Genomic DNA, 17200 nt, shown 5'->3' with positions numbered 1-17200 from the left:
ACTCCCTCACCACCTCTGCCACCGGTCTTTCACCCTTCGAGGTTACCATGGGTTATCAACCCCCTCTGTTTCCTGCTCAGGAGAAGGAATTGGCTGTTCCTTCGGTTCAGGAGAACCTCCGCCGCTGCCAGAGAGTGTGGAGCAACGCTCGGGAAGCATTGCTTCGGACCACCGACAGGAACAAGACGACAGCGGATAGGAGCAGGACTCCCGCACCTGTGTTTCATCCTGGTCAAGAGGTTTGGCTGTCATCAAAGAACGTACCTCTTCGTACCAAATTACGCAAGCTGTCTCCTCGGTACCTGGGTCCGTTTGTGGTGGAGTCCATCATTAACCCCGCTGCGGTTCGTTTGAAGTTGCCTTCAGCCATGAAGATACACCCTACTTTCCACGTCTCCCAACTGAAACCTGTGTCCTCCAGCCTTTTGTGTCCGCCGGCTGATCCACCTCCACCTGTTCGCCTCATTGACGACCATCCGGCCTACACCGTCAGTAGGCTCCTGGACTCTCGGAGGCGGGGTAGGGGTCTCCAATACCTAGTCGATTGGGAAGGTTATGGACCAGAGGAGAGGTCTTGGGTCCCTAAGCGTTTTGTGTTGGATCCTCAGCTGATCACGGACTTCCATCACGACAACCCTGACAGGCCTGGTGGGTCGCCAGGTGGCGACCATTGAGGGGGGGGGGGTACTGTTATGTGGGCAGCTTGTCTCTCCCTTTTCTGTTTCCCTTCCTCCTTGTTTTGTCCCCTCTTTGTCTGTTGTATCTGTATGTGTGTTTGTCCCCTTTATGTGGGTGTGTCTGGAGTGGATCAGGGGGCGTGCTCAGGATCTGCCTCTCCTGTGCAGCTGCGGGTTGTTTCCAGTGATTCCTGCCTACGCAGCTGCATCCTATTCTTTAATCAACCTGCACTACTAATTCCTGGGCATGGCTCTCCACCGGCGCCAGATCGTTGTTCTTACCAGAGCGGTAACTTGGCTCACCAGTAGAGTTATTTTGTCTTTGTCTTCAGCCTGGCTCTTTACTCTCCTTAACCTGTCGTTTGTTTTGTCTTCAGTTCAGACATACCTCCCAACCTGCCTGCCTGCCTTCCTGCCTGCCGGTCTGCCTGCCTGCCTGCCTGCCTCAGCCTCTCCTTCCTCCGGAGCCGACTAGCCCACTCTGTTCCTTTTCTTCAGTTGTTTTTGGACTAAGACAATTTGAACTTTTATTAAAATAATTTTTGTTTCTTCCACTCCCTTAGTCGTGTTTGTTTCTCTGAGTGCTGGGTTGAACCATAGCCTAACAGTATTTTTTCCAACAGTTTGCTAAGAGCTGGCAGTAAGCTTATAGGTCTGCTGTTAGAACCAGTAAAGGCCGCTTTACCACTCTTGGGTAGCAGAATTACTTGGCTTCCCTCCAGGCCTGAGGACAAAGACTTTCCTCTAGGCTCAGGTTAAAGATATGACAGATAGGAGTGGCTATAGAGTCAGTTACCATCCTCAGTAGCTTTAAGTTGTCAATGCCAGGTTTGTCATTATTGATCGATAACAATACTTTTTCCACCTCTCCCACACTAACTTTACAAAATTCTAACTTGCAATGCATTATTTGTTTTTTATGCATGAATACGATGGTTTACTGTTCGTTGATGGCATTTCCTGCCTAAGTTTTCCCACATTTTGCCAATGAAGTAATCATTAAGATAATTGGCAACATCAAATGGTTTTGTGATGAATAAGCCATCTGATTCGATGAAAGATGGAGTAAAATGTGTCTTTCTGCCCATAATTTCAATTAAAGTATTCCAATGTTTTTTTCCATCATTCTTTATATCATTGATCTTGGCTTCATAATACAGTGTCTTCTTCTTTTTGTTGAGTTTAGTCACGATTGCTCAATTTGCAGTAAATCAACCAGTCAGATGTGCAGCCAGACTTATCAGCCACTCCATTTGCTCCATTTCTTTCAACCATACAGTTTTTCAATTCCTCATCAATCCACGGAGCCGTCTTTCCCTCGATCCTGACTAGTCTCCCAGTCCCAGCCGCTGAAAAACATCCCCACAGCATGATGCTGCCACCAACATGCTTCACCGTAAGGATGGTGCCAGGTTTCCTCCAGACGTGACGCTTGGCATTCAGGCCAAAGAGTTCAATCTTGGTTTCATCAGACCAGAGCATCTTGTTTCTCATGGTCTGAGATTCCTTTAGATGCCTTTTGGCAAACTCCAAGCGGGCTGTCATTTACCTTTTACTGAGGAGTGGCTTCTGTCTGGCCACTCTACCATAAAGGCCTGCTTGATGGAGTGCTGCAGAGATGGTTGTCCTTCTGGAATGTTCTCCCATCTCCACAGAGGACCTCTGGAGCTCTGTCAGAGTGACCATCGGGTTCTTGGTCACCTTCCTGACCAAGGCCCTTCTCCCCCGATTGCTCCGTTTGGCCAGGCGGCCAGCTCTAGGAAGAGTCTCGGTGGTTCCAAACTTCTTCCATTTAAGAATGATGGAGGCCACTGTGTTCTTGGGGACCTTCAATGCTCTGCATTCTTAACAGCACTATCAACAAGACAGGTCCTACAGGCACTAGTTTTGTCGCACCTGGACTACTGTTCTGTCGTGTGGTCAGGTGCCACAAAGAGGGACTTCGGAAAAATTGGCTCAGAACAGGGCAGCACGGCTGGCCCTTCGATGTACACAGAGAGCTAACATTAATAATATGCATGTCAATCTCTCCTGGCTCAAAGTGGAGGAGATATTGACTTTATCACTACTATTTGTGAGAGATATTGACATGTTGAATGCACCGAGCTGTCTGTTTGAACTACTGGCACACAGCTCGGACACCCATGCATACCCCACATGACATACCACCAGAGGTCTCTTCACAGTCCCCAAGTCAATAACAGACTATGGGAGGCGCACAGTACTACATAGAGCCATGACTACATGGAACTCTATTCCACATCAAGTAACTCATGCCAGCAGTAAAATTAGATTTAAAAAACAGATACATATACACCTTATGGAACAGCGGGGACTGTGAAGCAACACAAACATAGACACATGCATACAAACACACGATAACATACGCACTATACATACATGTACACATGGATTTTTTGTTATAGATATGTGGTAGTAGAGTAGAGGCCTGAGGGCACACACTTAATATGTTGTGAAATATGTTATGAATGTATTGTAATGTTTTTAAAATGTATAACTGCCTTAATTTTGCTGGACCCCAGGAAGAGTAGCTGCTGCCTTGGCTGCAGCTAATGGGGATCCATAATAAATACAAATACAAATGCTGCAGACATTTTTTGGGAACCCTTCCCCAGATCTGTGCCTTGACACAATCGTGTCTCAGAGCTCTATTGACAATTCCTTCTACCTCATGGCTTGGTTTTTGCTCTGACATGCACTATCAACTGTGGGACCTTATATAGACAGGTGTGTGCCTTTCCAAATCATGTCCAATCAATAGAATTTACCACAGGTGGACTCCAATCAAGTTGTAGAAATATGTCAAGGATGATCAATGGAAACAGGATGCACCTGAGCTCAATTTCGAGTCTCATAGCAAAGGGTCTGAATACTTATGTGAATAAGGTATTTCTGTTTTTTATTTGTAATACATTTGCAGAAATTTCTAAAAATCTGTTTTTCCTTTGTCATTATGGGGTATTGTGTGTAGATTGACGAGGAAATAAATATGTTTAATCAATTTTAGAATAAGGCTGTAAAGTAACAAAATGTGGAAAAAGGAAAGCGGTCTGAATAAATTCTGAATGCACTGTAAACTGTGCCCAGTAGTCCTTTTTGGGCGTTTATCCCTGAATGACAGATTACTGAGCTCAATCTGTTGTTCAACCTCTCATTGCCAACTGCTGGAAGATCAATAAAGCGAGATGTGAATACAGGGTTTCGCATTACAGTGGTGACTTTTGACCTTACAAGAGAAACATAAAGTACAATAATATTTGGAGTGCTGATCCAAAAATGTGTTTAATGAGTACTGCTGCATTTTCATTGCATGAGCGTGGTACTTCTCCCTTTGTAATCATTTGCTTGGAATTAATGTTAAGAGCGCCTTTTATGTTTGGAAGTGGAATGCTAAACATTGAAGTTTATAATAAGACAAAGGCCAAGTAATAATCACATGTTTTTTCTCACAAATTACAATTTGGAGAGATGGGCTATGATCCATGAATCCGTCCAAAACCCAAGTCCAAGAGGTGAAACTTTGGATATGATTGCGACCAAGGTGGGTTTAAGAAAATAGTTGGAAGGCTATGCATAATTGGGGTGATATAAACCTATAGCAACATGATTTTACTAGGACACTACCTCACAACTATTTTAATTGTCAGGCCAAGCGATTGACCTGATGCATTTTTTGGCACATGTCAAGGCTGGCCTTGGGCTGATTTAAATGTGTAAAGGTGCAGCCATTACCATCACCATTAGGTTAATCTAGGTTGTTACCAGGTATGCCAGTCCATCATTATTTACATTGTGTCTGTCTTTGTTCACATTTTATTTCACACAAGAAGCAAACAAGGTAAACAAAAGAAAAAGTGTTTAAGTGTTTTGTCTTTACAACGGATATTTAACGCTACAACAGTACATTCATTTATTGTTTTGGAATTCATATAACATGCAGGACTAAATGCATACAGTATGTCTATAACACGGTGCCCCTCCAAAACTAACCATATAGTTTGTTAGTAGAGACCTTACTGAGCATTTTCCACCCCACTTTAGCTGAGACAGGTAGAAAACGTTTCTCTCTACAAGCCGATAAGTATTCCATGTACATCCTATTCATTACAATGAATGCATTGGGGGCTATGGAGGGGTGGAGAGCAAAGTGCTGCTGGATATGTACGACACAGTCCCCCTCCAAAACGAACCATATTTGGTTAGTAGAGACCCTACCAAGTCTTTTCCACCACACTTTAGCTGAGACAAGTAGAAACGGGCGGCAGGTAGCTTAGTGGTTAAGAGCGTTGTGCCAGTAACCGAAAGGTCGCTGGTTCTAATCCCCGAGCCGACTAGGTGAAAAATCTGTTGATGTGCCCTTGAGCAAGGCACTTAACCCTAATTGCTCCTGTAAGTCGCTCTGGATAAGAGCGTCTGCTAAATGACCAATTATTTATTATTTTTCTCTCTACAGCCCAATATTCTCAACATACCATTGTCAACATTGTATTTTCTTTCATTATTGGTCGTAAAAAAAAAATATATATATATTTTGTATTCGTTATCATAAATTACTTATTGCATTTTCTTGTTGGTACAATATATCATTTGAATTAGTTTTCCACATTGCAATGTTTTGAAATGCGGGCGTTTATTTTGAAGGTTTCCTCATTACCATACGAAAGTTACGTCATCTTTTGGCTAGGTGTCAGGAAGATTGAAATCCGCAAACAAACATCAGTCAGTCAGTGTTCGGTTCAACACCCTTCATACTGGATACAAGACACGACATTTATTAAATCGTAAGTACTACTAGTTATGGCCGTGTACTAGAAGGCGACGACTTGCATCAAAGCGCGCGGTAAAAGCCAGATGTAAGCGCTAACGTTAGCATGACAGCCAGATGTGTAAATTAGCTCGGTGACAGCTAGCTAAACATGATCCAACCGTGTGTTAAACATTCATAGTACGCATGTATTCGGGTATAATTTTTGCATTCATAATACATATCGAATTTTACAAAACACAGGACCTTGCTAACTAGTAGGTACAGTAGGTACAGTGGCGTTAGCTTCAAGCAGCAAAACAGACAGCGATAGGTAACGTTAGGCTAGCTGTTAACTTGCTATGCTAGCCAGCTAATCAAACCCATTTGACAAGCCAGTGAAGAAAACGAATCACTACACGAGCTAAAACCAGCTCGAGCGTATCGCATCGGTGTAACATTACATTAGCTCGCATTGGCAGGAACATTGTCTGTATTGTAACCTTAACGGCAACGCAGATTTTCCAATATGTGTTAATTGTTTTCTTATCTGACTGATAGGTCGCTAAGTGTAGGGCCTGTTATTACGCACCACAGAGGTTCTGACGATACGAAACAGCTGATGCATGATATTATGATGTTTGTCACCATCCTCATCTGGCAACTTGGTACATACATCACATTAACAAAGTGATTGAATGTGTCAGAGAGAAGACCCTGACCCCTGGGTGAGGACAGTGTAGTAGTTTCATTCTATGAGAGGAACACAAATGTCACTCTGATATCCTCCTACGTTGGACTTAGATACACATGTAGCAGCTGCAGAGAAGACATGGAGTGGGTGTTATTAGATTCAGATGAGTCACCTGAACAGCCCTCTTATGTCTCTGCTGCATATTGTGTGTGCTGTGTGCAGTTATGCTAGTTTTTCTGGATCGTACTCCCTGTGTGTGTGAATTTGCCTAATTCTGAGTGCTAGACTGTGCATGTTGTTACTTGTGTGTTTTTGTCAGTTGAGTTGGCTTTGGATCAATTCATGTGTTTGTGTGTTCCTGTTTTTGAACCCATTCTTCTCTCAAATGAGATGGACTAACCTACTGCCTGGTAGGCCTGTGTGTGTATCCCTCCCTGTCTATGTACTTCATTATTTATGGACCCCCTGGAAGAGAACAAAGACAAAGAGATGTAACAATAACAGTGGCCAAGTTCAGCTGGCATCAACATGTCTCTCTCTCTCTCTCTCTATCTCTCTATCTCTCTCTCACACACAAAGGTAGGTGTTGTGTAAACCACCACACCTGCCCTGCTTATTCTCCATGTTCCATGTACTGTCATTCTCAGGGGAAATGTCCATTCTATGAAGTCTATTTCTATGGATCTAACCCTACTGTGCTCTGAAGGGGGACCATAGGGATAAGTGCTCTCTTTTTTTACCTAATGGTCACTAAGAGCTAACAGGAGCAATGCTGGAGAGAACCAGGACAACACTACTCCACGGAGGCACTTTTAGGCCTAAAATAGTGTGTGTGTTGTGTGTGTAAATATTCATGGTTTGACACTTGTAGGAATGACATTAGACTTGTTTTCTCTTTTCTCTTGCCTTTCTTTCTCTCTCTCTCTCGTCAGTAGGAGGAGGGCTGTGTCTGGTAGGCGTGGCACGGGGAGTGGCTGACCTTCATGCTGAGAGGTCACGGAGGAGAAGACCCATGGATGAGGGTAAGGAGGAAGGGAAGAGGTGGGGAGACCATTGGATGAGGGTAAGGAGAGGGTGACAGGGAAGTAATGGAAGAGGGATCCCCGTCTCATTCAGAATTGAATTCAAAACACTCCTGCCGACATCTCAGTACATCCATGGCAATGCCCCTCCATACCTCAAAGATCTTCTCGTATCCCATAGCCCCGCCCGCAACCTCAGATTGAGCGATAGCCTGCTCTTCCACGCCCCCAGGACAAAGCTCCGCTCCATGGAAGATCTGGCTTTCTGCTCGACCGTTCCCCGCCTCTGGAATGCACTTCCAGACCACCTGAAGGCACCACAGACTCTGGGCTCCTTTTAAACGGGCCTTAAAACCCTTCTCTTTAGGAAGGCCTTCTGTTAGTAATAGCTGTGTTATAGCCTTGTTGTCCTTGTTCCTTGTAGTGTCAGCTGTGTTCTTTGTGTCAGTTGCCCTGTCTAGTTGTGTCCTTATTTTGTCTATGTCTGTTGTTTTTATTTATTTTCATGCATTCACTGTAGCAAATTGAGATTGGTTTTCAATGAAAAGCGTGTTACAAATTCAATGATTTATTATTAGTAGCAGGGGGAGAGAGCGGTGAAATATGTGCTATGTCCTGATTCTCCACCCTTTTCCCGCCAGTCATTGATTTAAAAGCTTGGGATTAGTGTAAGCGTTGACCGGAGGGAGTTTCTACCATTGTAAAATCCATGCGTGAAAGTGTGCAAATGCACATTCTGGAAGAAGGGTGAAGAATTGGGACTCAGCCATGGTGAAAGTCTATCTGATAGGCAAGAGGGAGCTATCACTGTATTGCTTCTACCTACTAACTTTAATTCTCTCAGGTCATCATGAGTGCCTACGGAGTAGATTGGAATCTCCTGCTGTGTGTAATGACGACAACAGAAGCTCTAGTCTAATCTCTCTTTATCTGCTCCCAGGTCAGTGTGAGAGGGAGGGGCCAGTGTTGTCTGAGGGTCAGGAGGGTGGGGTCGACCTCCACTGCAACCAATCAGACCCCTCGGAACCAAATCAGGTCTCTGCCGACCAAAACCAGAACCGGACGCAGACTCAACTAGATGATGGTCAGAGGGTTGGACGAGACTTCATCCAACAAAACTCTTTAAACAACAATGTGGAGGAAGATGAGAAGGAGGAAGATAGAAAGGTGAAGGGAGAGGAAGATGGTGATGAGGATGATGTGATTGTGGAAGAAGAGGAGGAGGACAGCAGTGTGACTCGCGGCCAATCACCCGACACTCCTATGACTGACTGCTCCTTCTCAGACACAGGTAAGGTGGCACACACACACACACACACACACACACACACACACACACACTGACAGCTTGGTTTGTAAAAATATATCACCTTTACTTGTATGAGTTTTATTTGGTTGGGTACCATTGATCAGGAGGAGGCAGAGGACCAGTAAATTCTATTAATTAAACTGTGTGTGTTTGTGGCCATGGTTGAAGGTCTGGGTTACTCAATTGGCTGGGCTTGTGTGTGTGTGTGTGTGTGCGTGCGTGCGTGCTAACCCTGTTAATGGGTCAGCGGATCAGATTTGTAGCATACAGACCGGGTCTCACCCAATTAATTACACACAATGATGTCAGAGCAACTACATCAGCTACAGTCGGAGACAGCTAGAGGAGAGGGGGACAGCAAGGAGGGGGACAGAAGGAGAAGAAGAGGTAGAGAGACAGGAGAGAAGAGATTAATAGAAAGTCTGGGAGAAGAAAGGAGGGAAGACAGTAGGGAGCCAGTGGAGAGGGAAAGTGATTGAGATGAGTCTGAGGATCTAAAGCTTTGCTGTAAGGGTTTTTTCTGTTTATCTTATTGTCTTTTGGGTATGGGGTCTGAGTCTGTCCCATAACACATACTCTCTGGACATACCTCTTTTGGGTTTGTGTGTGTGTGTGTGTGTGTGTGTCTGTCGGTTCAAGTGCTCAATGATGCATTATACTATGTATGTTATGTCCCCAGCAACCAAATGAATTTCCCACCATGGGATAATAAAGGATTTATGGACTTATCAGGACTTGGGATTGCTCAAACGGATTGTATGGTTTCCACAGCACAGAAACACAGAGGGAAAAGTACCCAGCGTCAGTGTGTGTAATCGTTAATGCCAAGCTGAGGATTTGCTCAATCTGGCTTTTCACTGGCACTTGCTGTCTGGTTTCAGGCTTTTATAACGGTTTAACTTTGATGTGCTCTCTTTTTTCTCTCTCTCACTCTGTAGGCAGTCCGGTAGAGTTCCGGCCCTCTGTGTCTCCAGAGACTACAGATCCCATCAGCCCCAAAGCAAGAAGTCCAGACGAACCCTGCTACAGTGACCCTGTGGGCAAGACACACACCTCCACCACAGGACCCAACTGCACCACAGAACCCACCACCTCCAGCACAGGACCTACCACCTCCACCACAAGCCCCACCTGCACCACAGGACCTACCACCTCCACCACAGGCCCCACCTGCACCACAGGACCCACCACTTCCACCACAGGACCTACCACCTCCACCATAAGCCCCACCTGCACTACAGGACCTACCACCTCCACCATAAGCCCCACCTGCACCACAGGACCTACCACCTGCACCACAGGCCCCACCTGCACCACAGGACCCACCACCTCCACCACAGGACCTACCACCTCCACCATAAGCCCCACCTGCACCACAGGACCTACCACCACCACAGGCCCCACCTGCACCACAGGACCCACCACTCCCACCACTTCCACCACAGGACCTACCACCTCCACCGCAGAGCCTATCCCTAGCCCTGCCCTCCTTGCCACCTTACAGGAGCTAGGGGAACGTGGCGATCACTCCCACCTGCCTCAGTACCTCCATCAGGTGTGTGCCCCTCCCTCTCCATTCTATATATGGTATTTCTACCTGCCTGCGGTGTTCTCGAGTGAACATTCCTCTGACAGCCAGGTGTGGTTCCCTCTACGTGTGGTGAGCTGTGATTCTGTTTACCAGACTGACTGAACACACACGCACACGCACGCACACACACACACACACACACACACACACACACACACACACACACACACACACACACACACACACACACACACACACACACACACACACACACACACACACACACACACACACACACACACACACACACACACAGCCATTACAGAGCTGGCAGGCGTGACTGGGTGGGGTAGAATCCCTGTCGTTGTGATACACAGCCTCACCACATAACTCTGGATGAAGTGAAGTGAAAACAGTGTTGTCTATTCCCATCTCCACCAGTAGGGGGCACTGTTGTCATGTCTGATCATCGCCTCTCTGTCTACTCCCTACCTTCTTCAGACACATTCAACTGTCTCCTGGGGCGCGTTCAGGGGGGTGCAACGTTACACAAAGTTCATAAGAAATGTATTGTTCAGAACAGACAGGGCCCAATCCCAAATGGTCCCCAGGACCCTATGCACAGATCTAAGAGGATTTGACAGGGCAATCAATATGGTAATAGCTCCACCTTGCCCTCTGATAGGCTAGGTGAAAGTTTCACTATATAGCGGGCTTTCAAAGTGAGGAGTACCTCCCTAAAGGGGCAGCAGAGAGTTTCAGGGGAGGCGTGAAAGGAAAGCCAATTCAAACTGTATTCGGTTCTCTAAAAATGAATAAATATTACAGTGCATTCGGACAGTATTCAGACCTCATTACTTTTTCCACATTTTGTTATGTTACAGCCTTATTCTAAAATGGATTTTAAAATAAAATCCCTCATCAATCTACACAAAATACCCCATTATGACAAAGCAAAAACTGATTTAGAAATGTGTGAAAAAACAATCAAATATATCACATTTACATTAGTATTACTCAGTACTTTGTTGAAGCACCTTTGGCAGCGATTACAGCCTCGAGTCTTCTTGGGTATGACGCTACAAGCTTGGCACACCTGTATTTGGGGAGTTTCTCCCATTCTTCTCTGTAGATCCTCTCAAGCGCTGTCAGGTTGGATGGGGCGGGTCAACTCCTAAAATGGCACTTGTGGCATCATTTTAAAAATGCAATTACAACCTGATTTTCTAGCATGGCTTGGGCGCAACTGCAACAGAGCTTTTAAAGGGGCAGCGGAGTCTTAAAAGGGCAATGACATACTTTGTAATAGAAACAAAAATGGAAACCTGGATATTCTGAAAGCCTTTGTATTGATTAACATTTTCTATTAAGTCAGTTGCATGTTCATTAAGTTGTGCAGAGCATGATTTAAGCCCAAATGTAGGAGTGGGAGACTAATGCCTACAATCAGGATGCAGTGTCCAAAAATAAAAAGTTATTCTTAACAGTTTCATTGCAACTATTTATTTTACAACAGAATGTAATACATTTCTCTTTAAAATAATTTTGCGGGGGCGTGGTTACCTTGATGTTCTCTGAAGGGAGGCCCACTGTCTCACACTTTGAAAACGCTTGGCTTATACCAATCAAATCCTCTCAGACCTCCACCAGCGCATAGGGTCTAGGGCAGGGATCATTAACTAGATTCAGTTTCGGCAGATTTTTTTTCTTGAGCGGATAGTCAGGGGGCCGGAACATAATGACAAATAATTTGTAGACTGCAAATTGGCTGCAAGAAGCCCAAAGAGATATAATATTTGACAAAAACAAAATAATTTCAAACCTTGCTTACATTTGTATACGACAGGGTTTCCCAAACCTTTTTGGCCCGCAACCCCATTTTATGAAAAACTTTCGCGACCCCCACCATGTGAAAAAAGAGATGTAATCCACCAGCCAATGTAAAAAAAAAAATTACAATTTGGGCTATGACAGTCTATTACAAATCAGTCTGACAGTACCTTTGACAAAATGTCAATCTGAAGGAAGTATGGTTTGAAGTGACTGAAATGCATCAGAAAGGTATTGGGAAGTTCAGAAGATCATCAGGCAATCATTTTGTATGCTCTTTTGTGTAGAAAAGAACATCATCACTAACCATGTTTCCATCCAACCATATCATGCGGATGAATCACCTGACGCATGAAAAAAGTCACGACCGGGCTGATGGAAACAGGAAATGCCGGTACAATTTTATAAATGCCGACAGACAATTTGTTCGTTCGACATGGTGGGATCTTTTTGTGTTGGTAAAATTAATTATGCGAGAAATGGTGATAGAAACGCCTTTATGCGCATATATTGATATAATAACCATCATATTGAAGTAAACTTGGAGTCCTCCCACTACGACTCGGGAAAGCATGCAGTTTATTAGGCTACAGATTAAATAAGTTATGATGTATCTGTATCTGAGAGCTGTTGGCTAGACCTCATGTGCCAAGACCAGAGTGGGCTGATTTGCTATATAATGCAACCGTTTTTGTGACAAAACCATCAGTAGAGTTGAAAATGCGATGAAAACCATTTAACTTGTATATTTGCATAGCCTTTTATCCGTAAAAAGTCAGTTAGATGGAAACATCTCTGGTGGGAAAATGCGCATATTGTTTTGTGCAGATTTTAGAATATTTGCATGAAAATTGTTGGCAAATTGAATGGAAACCTAGCTACTGATGATGTTCTTTTCCCCCCAGTCTGATTTAGTGCCTGGTCTTGTCCACCCTATTCTAATGAGCCATGCACGGCTTGTGGGCATTGTAGAGGGAAACAGAAGACGAATATGTGTTCCTGGGAGTCTTATCTTTCATTGATGAGGTCATAATATGTTGTAGCTTAAACGGTTCAAAGGATAGAGCCATGTTGGTAGGAAGAAAACAGAAACCACTCTGTTTATTACAAACGCATCTAGCAGCTACCAGAGGTTACTGATGTAACCCCGGTTCTATGAACCAAGTGCGATTTTATTTATTTTATTTCAGTTTCTCTCGCGACACCAGTTTGCGACACGCTGGTATACAATCACATATATATCTCTCTATTATGCGTTGGAATACTTTGGAACAGATTTCCAAAATTAAAATCACTTGGAGCTGATTTGCTGGTGTTTTTACAGGCTTTTATGTCCCACAAAAATATATATAAACTTGGGGGGCCAAATAAAATCACCCGCAGGCCAAATTTGGCCCGTGGGACACCAGTTGGGGAACCCTCGTCTAGGAGGCCATTTGGGATTGGGCCATGGTTATCTGTTGGGTAGAACAGGGAATCGTGTCAGCTCTATTCATTTTCTTTCTGAAACGCTCTGAATGTTTCACCTCACTGAACAAACCCCTATAGTAACCAACTCGCCTCTGTTCACCTCTGACCTTCTCCTGACCTTCTCAATCCCTGACACCAATCTGATTGGTCATTAGCTAAATAGCACTTAGCAACCCCTGGAGTTCTGACCAACCAGAACCAGCCCTTTTTAAGGATAGAATGAGAGTTTATGTTATGTCTCCCCTGGTTGAGTTTTAAAGGGGAGCTCTCTAAGAAGGAGATTACATTTGATACTGTTATACTTCCTATAAAAAATATTTAGTACATTAGGAAGTCTACTTTTCTATTTTCTCTTGTTTTAGGGGTAGTATGAAGAAGTCTCTGCACACTTCCATTCAGATGCACATTTATTTAATTGTAGCTGAGCTTTCGGTCAGTTAACCTTCATCAGAGCATCTGTTTTAGGGGTAAAAAGAGCACCTTTGTCCGGCTGTAATGTGGTGAAAGTTTAAACAGTTTAACTGTTTAGAGTAAGGCTTATAAAATAGCCCAGTGCCTCTGGACAGCAAGGCAGCAGAACGGTTAAAGCCTATTTTCTTTCTCTCTCTCACTGCCTCCCTCGTTCACTCTCTCTATGGCTCCCTCTCTCCCGCTCCCTCCCTGTCTCTCTCTCTTAAACACTCACCACAAGCAAGCGGAGTGAGCAATTCATATTTATGTAAATGTATGGTAGCTTGCAACAAAGAAGAGAGAGAGGGATAGAGTGTCTGCGTGAAAGAGAGTGTGAGAGAGGTCAGTGGGTTATTACCGCCTCTCACTACCGCGCTCCTGCTCTCTTTCTCTCATGTACACACGCTCCTATTCTCTCTCTCTGACAAACTCTCTTTCACACACGTGGCTGTTCTCTCGTTTTCTGTTTCTCTCTTCTCTCTCTCTCTGACAAACTCTCTTTCACACACACGGCTATTCTCTCGCTTTCTGTTCCTCTCTCTCTCTCTCTCTCTCTCTCTCTCTCTCTGTCCCGTTTTTTTTGTCCACTTCAGTCAGCAGGAGAAGGATATTAACATTCGCTAGAGAGGTAGAGTCTGTTTGTTAAACACGCACACACACACGGACACGGACACTGCTGCTGCGTCAGGCAGGCCGTGGAGCTCGTCTTACCTCCCGTTAGCTACAGGGGATACAGGGGAACTTTGGAAACTGCAAATGCAGCTGTGATCAAGAAGGATTTGAAAGACTTTCCTGCTATTTCCTGTATTTTCCACTGTGCTCATGGGGACTAGCCATGTTTCTCGTGTGTTTGTGTGTGTTTATCTTTATTCATCTTAGGGAGGGGTTTTGGGGTAAAGTGTTGCGATTCAGCTAAATGTCTTATGTTACATTTTACATTTTAGTCATTTAGCAGACGCTCTTATCCAGAGCGACTTACAGTTAGATGTTACCTTGGCATGTTCTGTCTTGGGGTCAAAGTCATACTAGACGTAGTTTAATTATTATTCAGTATTAGGCCTGTAAGATGTTTTAACTATTGATGCTACAGTTGATGGTAGGACAGTATGTATTTTGTCTTTCTTGGTGGAATACACTTGTTAGTTGTTGTAGTTGTTATGGATGACTAGAATGTAAAAGCAGTGTGTACGTGAATGTACATGTTGTCCTTTAACCCTCTCCATTCTGTCTCCATCTCTGCAGGTAGCCGAGGCCTTTGTCCTCCAGGAAGATTGTATCCTTATCACTTGTGTGTGTGTGTGATACTGAACAGGTGTGTTATGTCCTCTAGGTCTAGGAAGATTGTATTCTTATCAGTCAGCTCATGTCTTTCCGGTGAATTCCAGTGTTCTCTGGTTCATTCTAACTCTCAGGCCAAGGCTGTGTTCTAGTTTAAATGTACCACAACATTCAAGCTACAGTGTTTGGACACTGTTTGGACACTGTTTGGATTTGAACATCTTCTCATTGTGCTCTTTGTTTTAGTCTTGATCAGACACGACCACTACAGATGGTGTGTGTGTGTGTGCACACGCACGTGTGTGTGGTGTGTGTGCGTAGTGGCTTGTTACAGAAAAGCTGTGGGCTTATACAGAGCGCCTCAGTGCCTGTTGAAAGAGAGAGATGCAAAGAGCGAAGCACTCATGTTTATGGATGACGGTGGCTAACACAATCCCTCTGTAATACATGGGAGCTCTCCAGTACACTGCTCTGTGTGGGACCGATCCCGAGCCAGCTACAGGCACATTTTACATATACATTTTCGTCATTTAGCAGACGCTCTTATCCAGAGCGACTTACAAATTGGTGCATTCGCCTTATAATAGCCAGTGGGACAACCACTTTACAATATATCATATATATATATATATATATATATATATATATATATATATATATATATATATATATACTTTTTTTGGGGGTGGGGTAGGGGGAGGGTAGAAGGATTACTTTTATCCTATCCCAGGTATTCCTTAAAGAGGTGGGGTTTCAAGTGTCTCCGGAAGGTGGTGAGTGACTCCGCTGTCCTGGCGTCGTGAGGGAGCTTGTTCCACCATTGGGGTGCCAGAGCAGCGAACAGTATTGACTGGGCTGAGCGGGAACTGTGCTTCCGCAGAGGTAGGGGGGCCAGCAGGCCAGAGTTGGATGAACACAATGCCCTCGTTTGGGTGTAGGGACTGATCAGAGCCTGAAGGTACGGAGGTGCCGTTCCCCTCACAGCTCCGTAGGCAAGCACCATGGTCTTGTAGCAGATGCAGGCTTCAACTGGAAGCCAGTGGAGTGTGCGGAGGAGCGGGGTGACGTGAGAGAACTTGGGAAGGTTGACACCAGACGGGCTGCAGCGTTCTGGATGAGTTGTAGGGGTTTAATGGCACAGGCAGGGAGCCCAGCCAACAGCGAGTTGCAGTAATCCAGATGGGAGATGACAAGTGCCTGGATTAGGACCTGTGCCGCTTTCTGTGTAAGGTAGGGTCATACTCTGCGAATGTTGTAGAGCATGAACCTACAGGATCGGGTCACCACTTTGATGTTAGCAGAGAACGACAGGGTGTTGTCAAGGGTCACGCCAAGGTTCTTTGCACTCTGGGAGGAGGACACAACGGAGTTCTCAACCGTGATGGCGAGATCATGGAGCGGGCAGTCCTTCCCCGGGAGGAAGAGCAGCTCCGTCTTGCCGATGGTTCAGCTTGTGGTGGTGATCCGTCATCCACACTGATATGTCTGCCAGACATGCAGAGATGCGATTCGCCACCTGGTTATCAGAAGGGGGAAAGGAGAAGATGAATTGTGTGTTGTCTGCATAGCAATGATAGGAGAGACCATGTGAGGATATGACAGAGCCAAGTGACTTGGTGTATAGAGAGAATAGGAGAGGGCCTAGAACTGAGCCCTGGGGGACACCAGTGGTGAGAGCACGTGGTGCGGAGACAGATCTGATGGTTCACAGTATCAAAGGCAGCAGATAGGTCTAGAAGGATGAGAGCAGAGGAGAGAGAGTTAGCTTTAGCAGTGCGGAGAGCCTCCGTGACACAGAGAAGAGCAGTCTCAGTTGAATGACCAGTCTTGAAACCTGACTGGTTTGGATCAAGAAGGTAATTCTGAGAGAGATAGCAAGAGAGTTGGCTAAAGATGGCACGCTCAAGAGTTTTGGAGAGAAAAGAAAGAAGGGATACTTGTCTGTAGTTGTTTACATCAGAGGGATCGAGTGTAGGGGTGCAACTCTCGCTCTCTTGAAGACGGAAGGGACATAGCCAGTGGTCAAGGATGAGTTGATGAGCGAGGTGAGGTAAGGGAGAAGGTCTCCGGAAATGGTCTGGAGAAGAGAGGAGGGGATAGGGTCAAGCGGGCAGGTTGTTGGCCGGCCGGCCGTCACAAGTCGCAAGATTTCATCTGGAGAGAGAGGGGAGAAA

General features: G+C 45.0%; 1 protein-coding gene and 1 long non-coding RNA gene across 2 annotated transcripts in view; both read left to right on the top strand.

Annotated features, from left to right (window-relative positions):
- LOC311102380 overlaps positions 1–17200 on the top strand; it is a 90812-nt gene that overhangs the window by 58407 nt on the left and 15205 nt on the right. The gene's annotated exons all lie outside the window — the stretch shown is intronic.
- The window catches only part of LOC311102378 (consortin-like), a 23916-nt gene continuing 12118 nt past the window's right edge, over positions 5403–17200 (top strand). The window contains exons 1-5 of the mRNA XM_084143700.1: positions 5403–5479; positions 7069–7158; positions 8099–8449; positions 9406–10022; positions 14991–15021. Of these exons, the coding sequence (XP_083999826.1) occupies positions 7149–7158; positions 8099–8449; positions 9406–10022; positions 14991–15021 (1009 nt within the window). The 5' untranslated portion in view covers positions 5403–5479; positions 7069–7148. The remainder of the gene's footprint in view (positions 5480–7068; positions 7159–8098; positions 8450–9405; positions 10023–14990; positions 15022–17200) is intronic.

Source organism: Coregonus lavaretus, assembly GCF_964263955.1.
Source record: "Coregonus lavaretus genome assembly, chromosome: 27".
NCBI classification, from domain to species: Eukaryota; Metazoa; Chordata; class Actinopteri; order Salmoniformes; family Salmonidae; genus Coregonus; species Coregonus lavaretus.
This window is presented reverse-complemented; position numbering and strand designations above follow the sequence as displayed.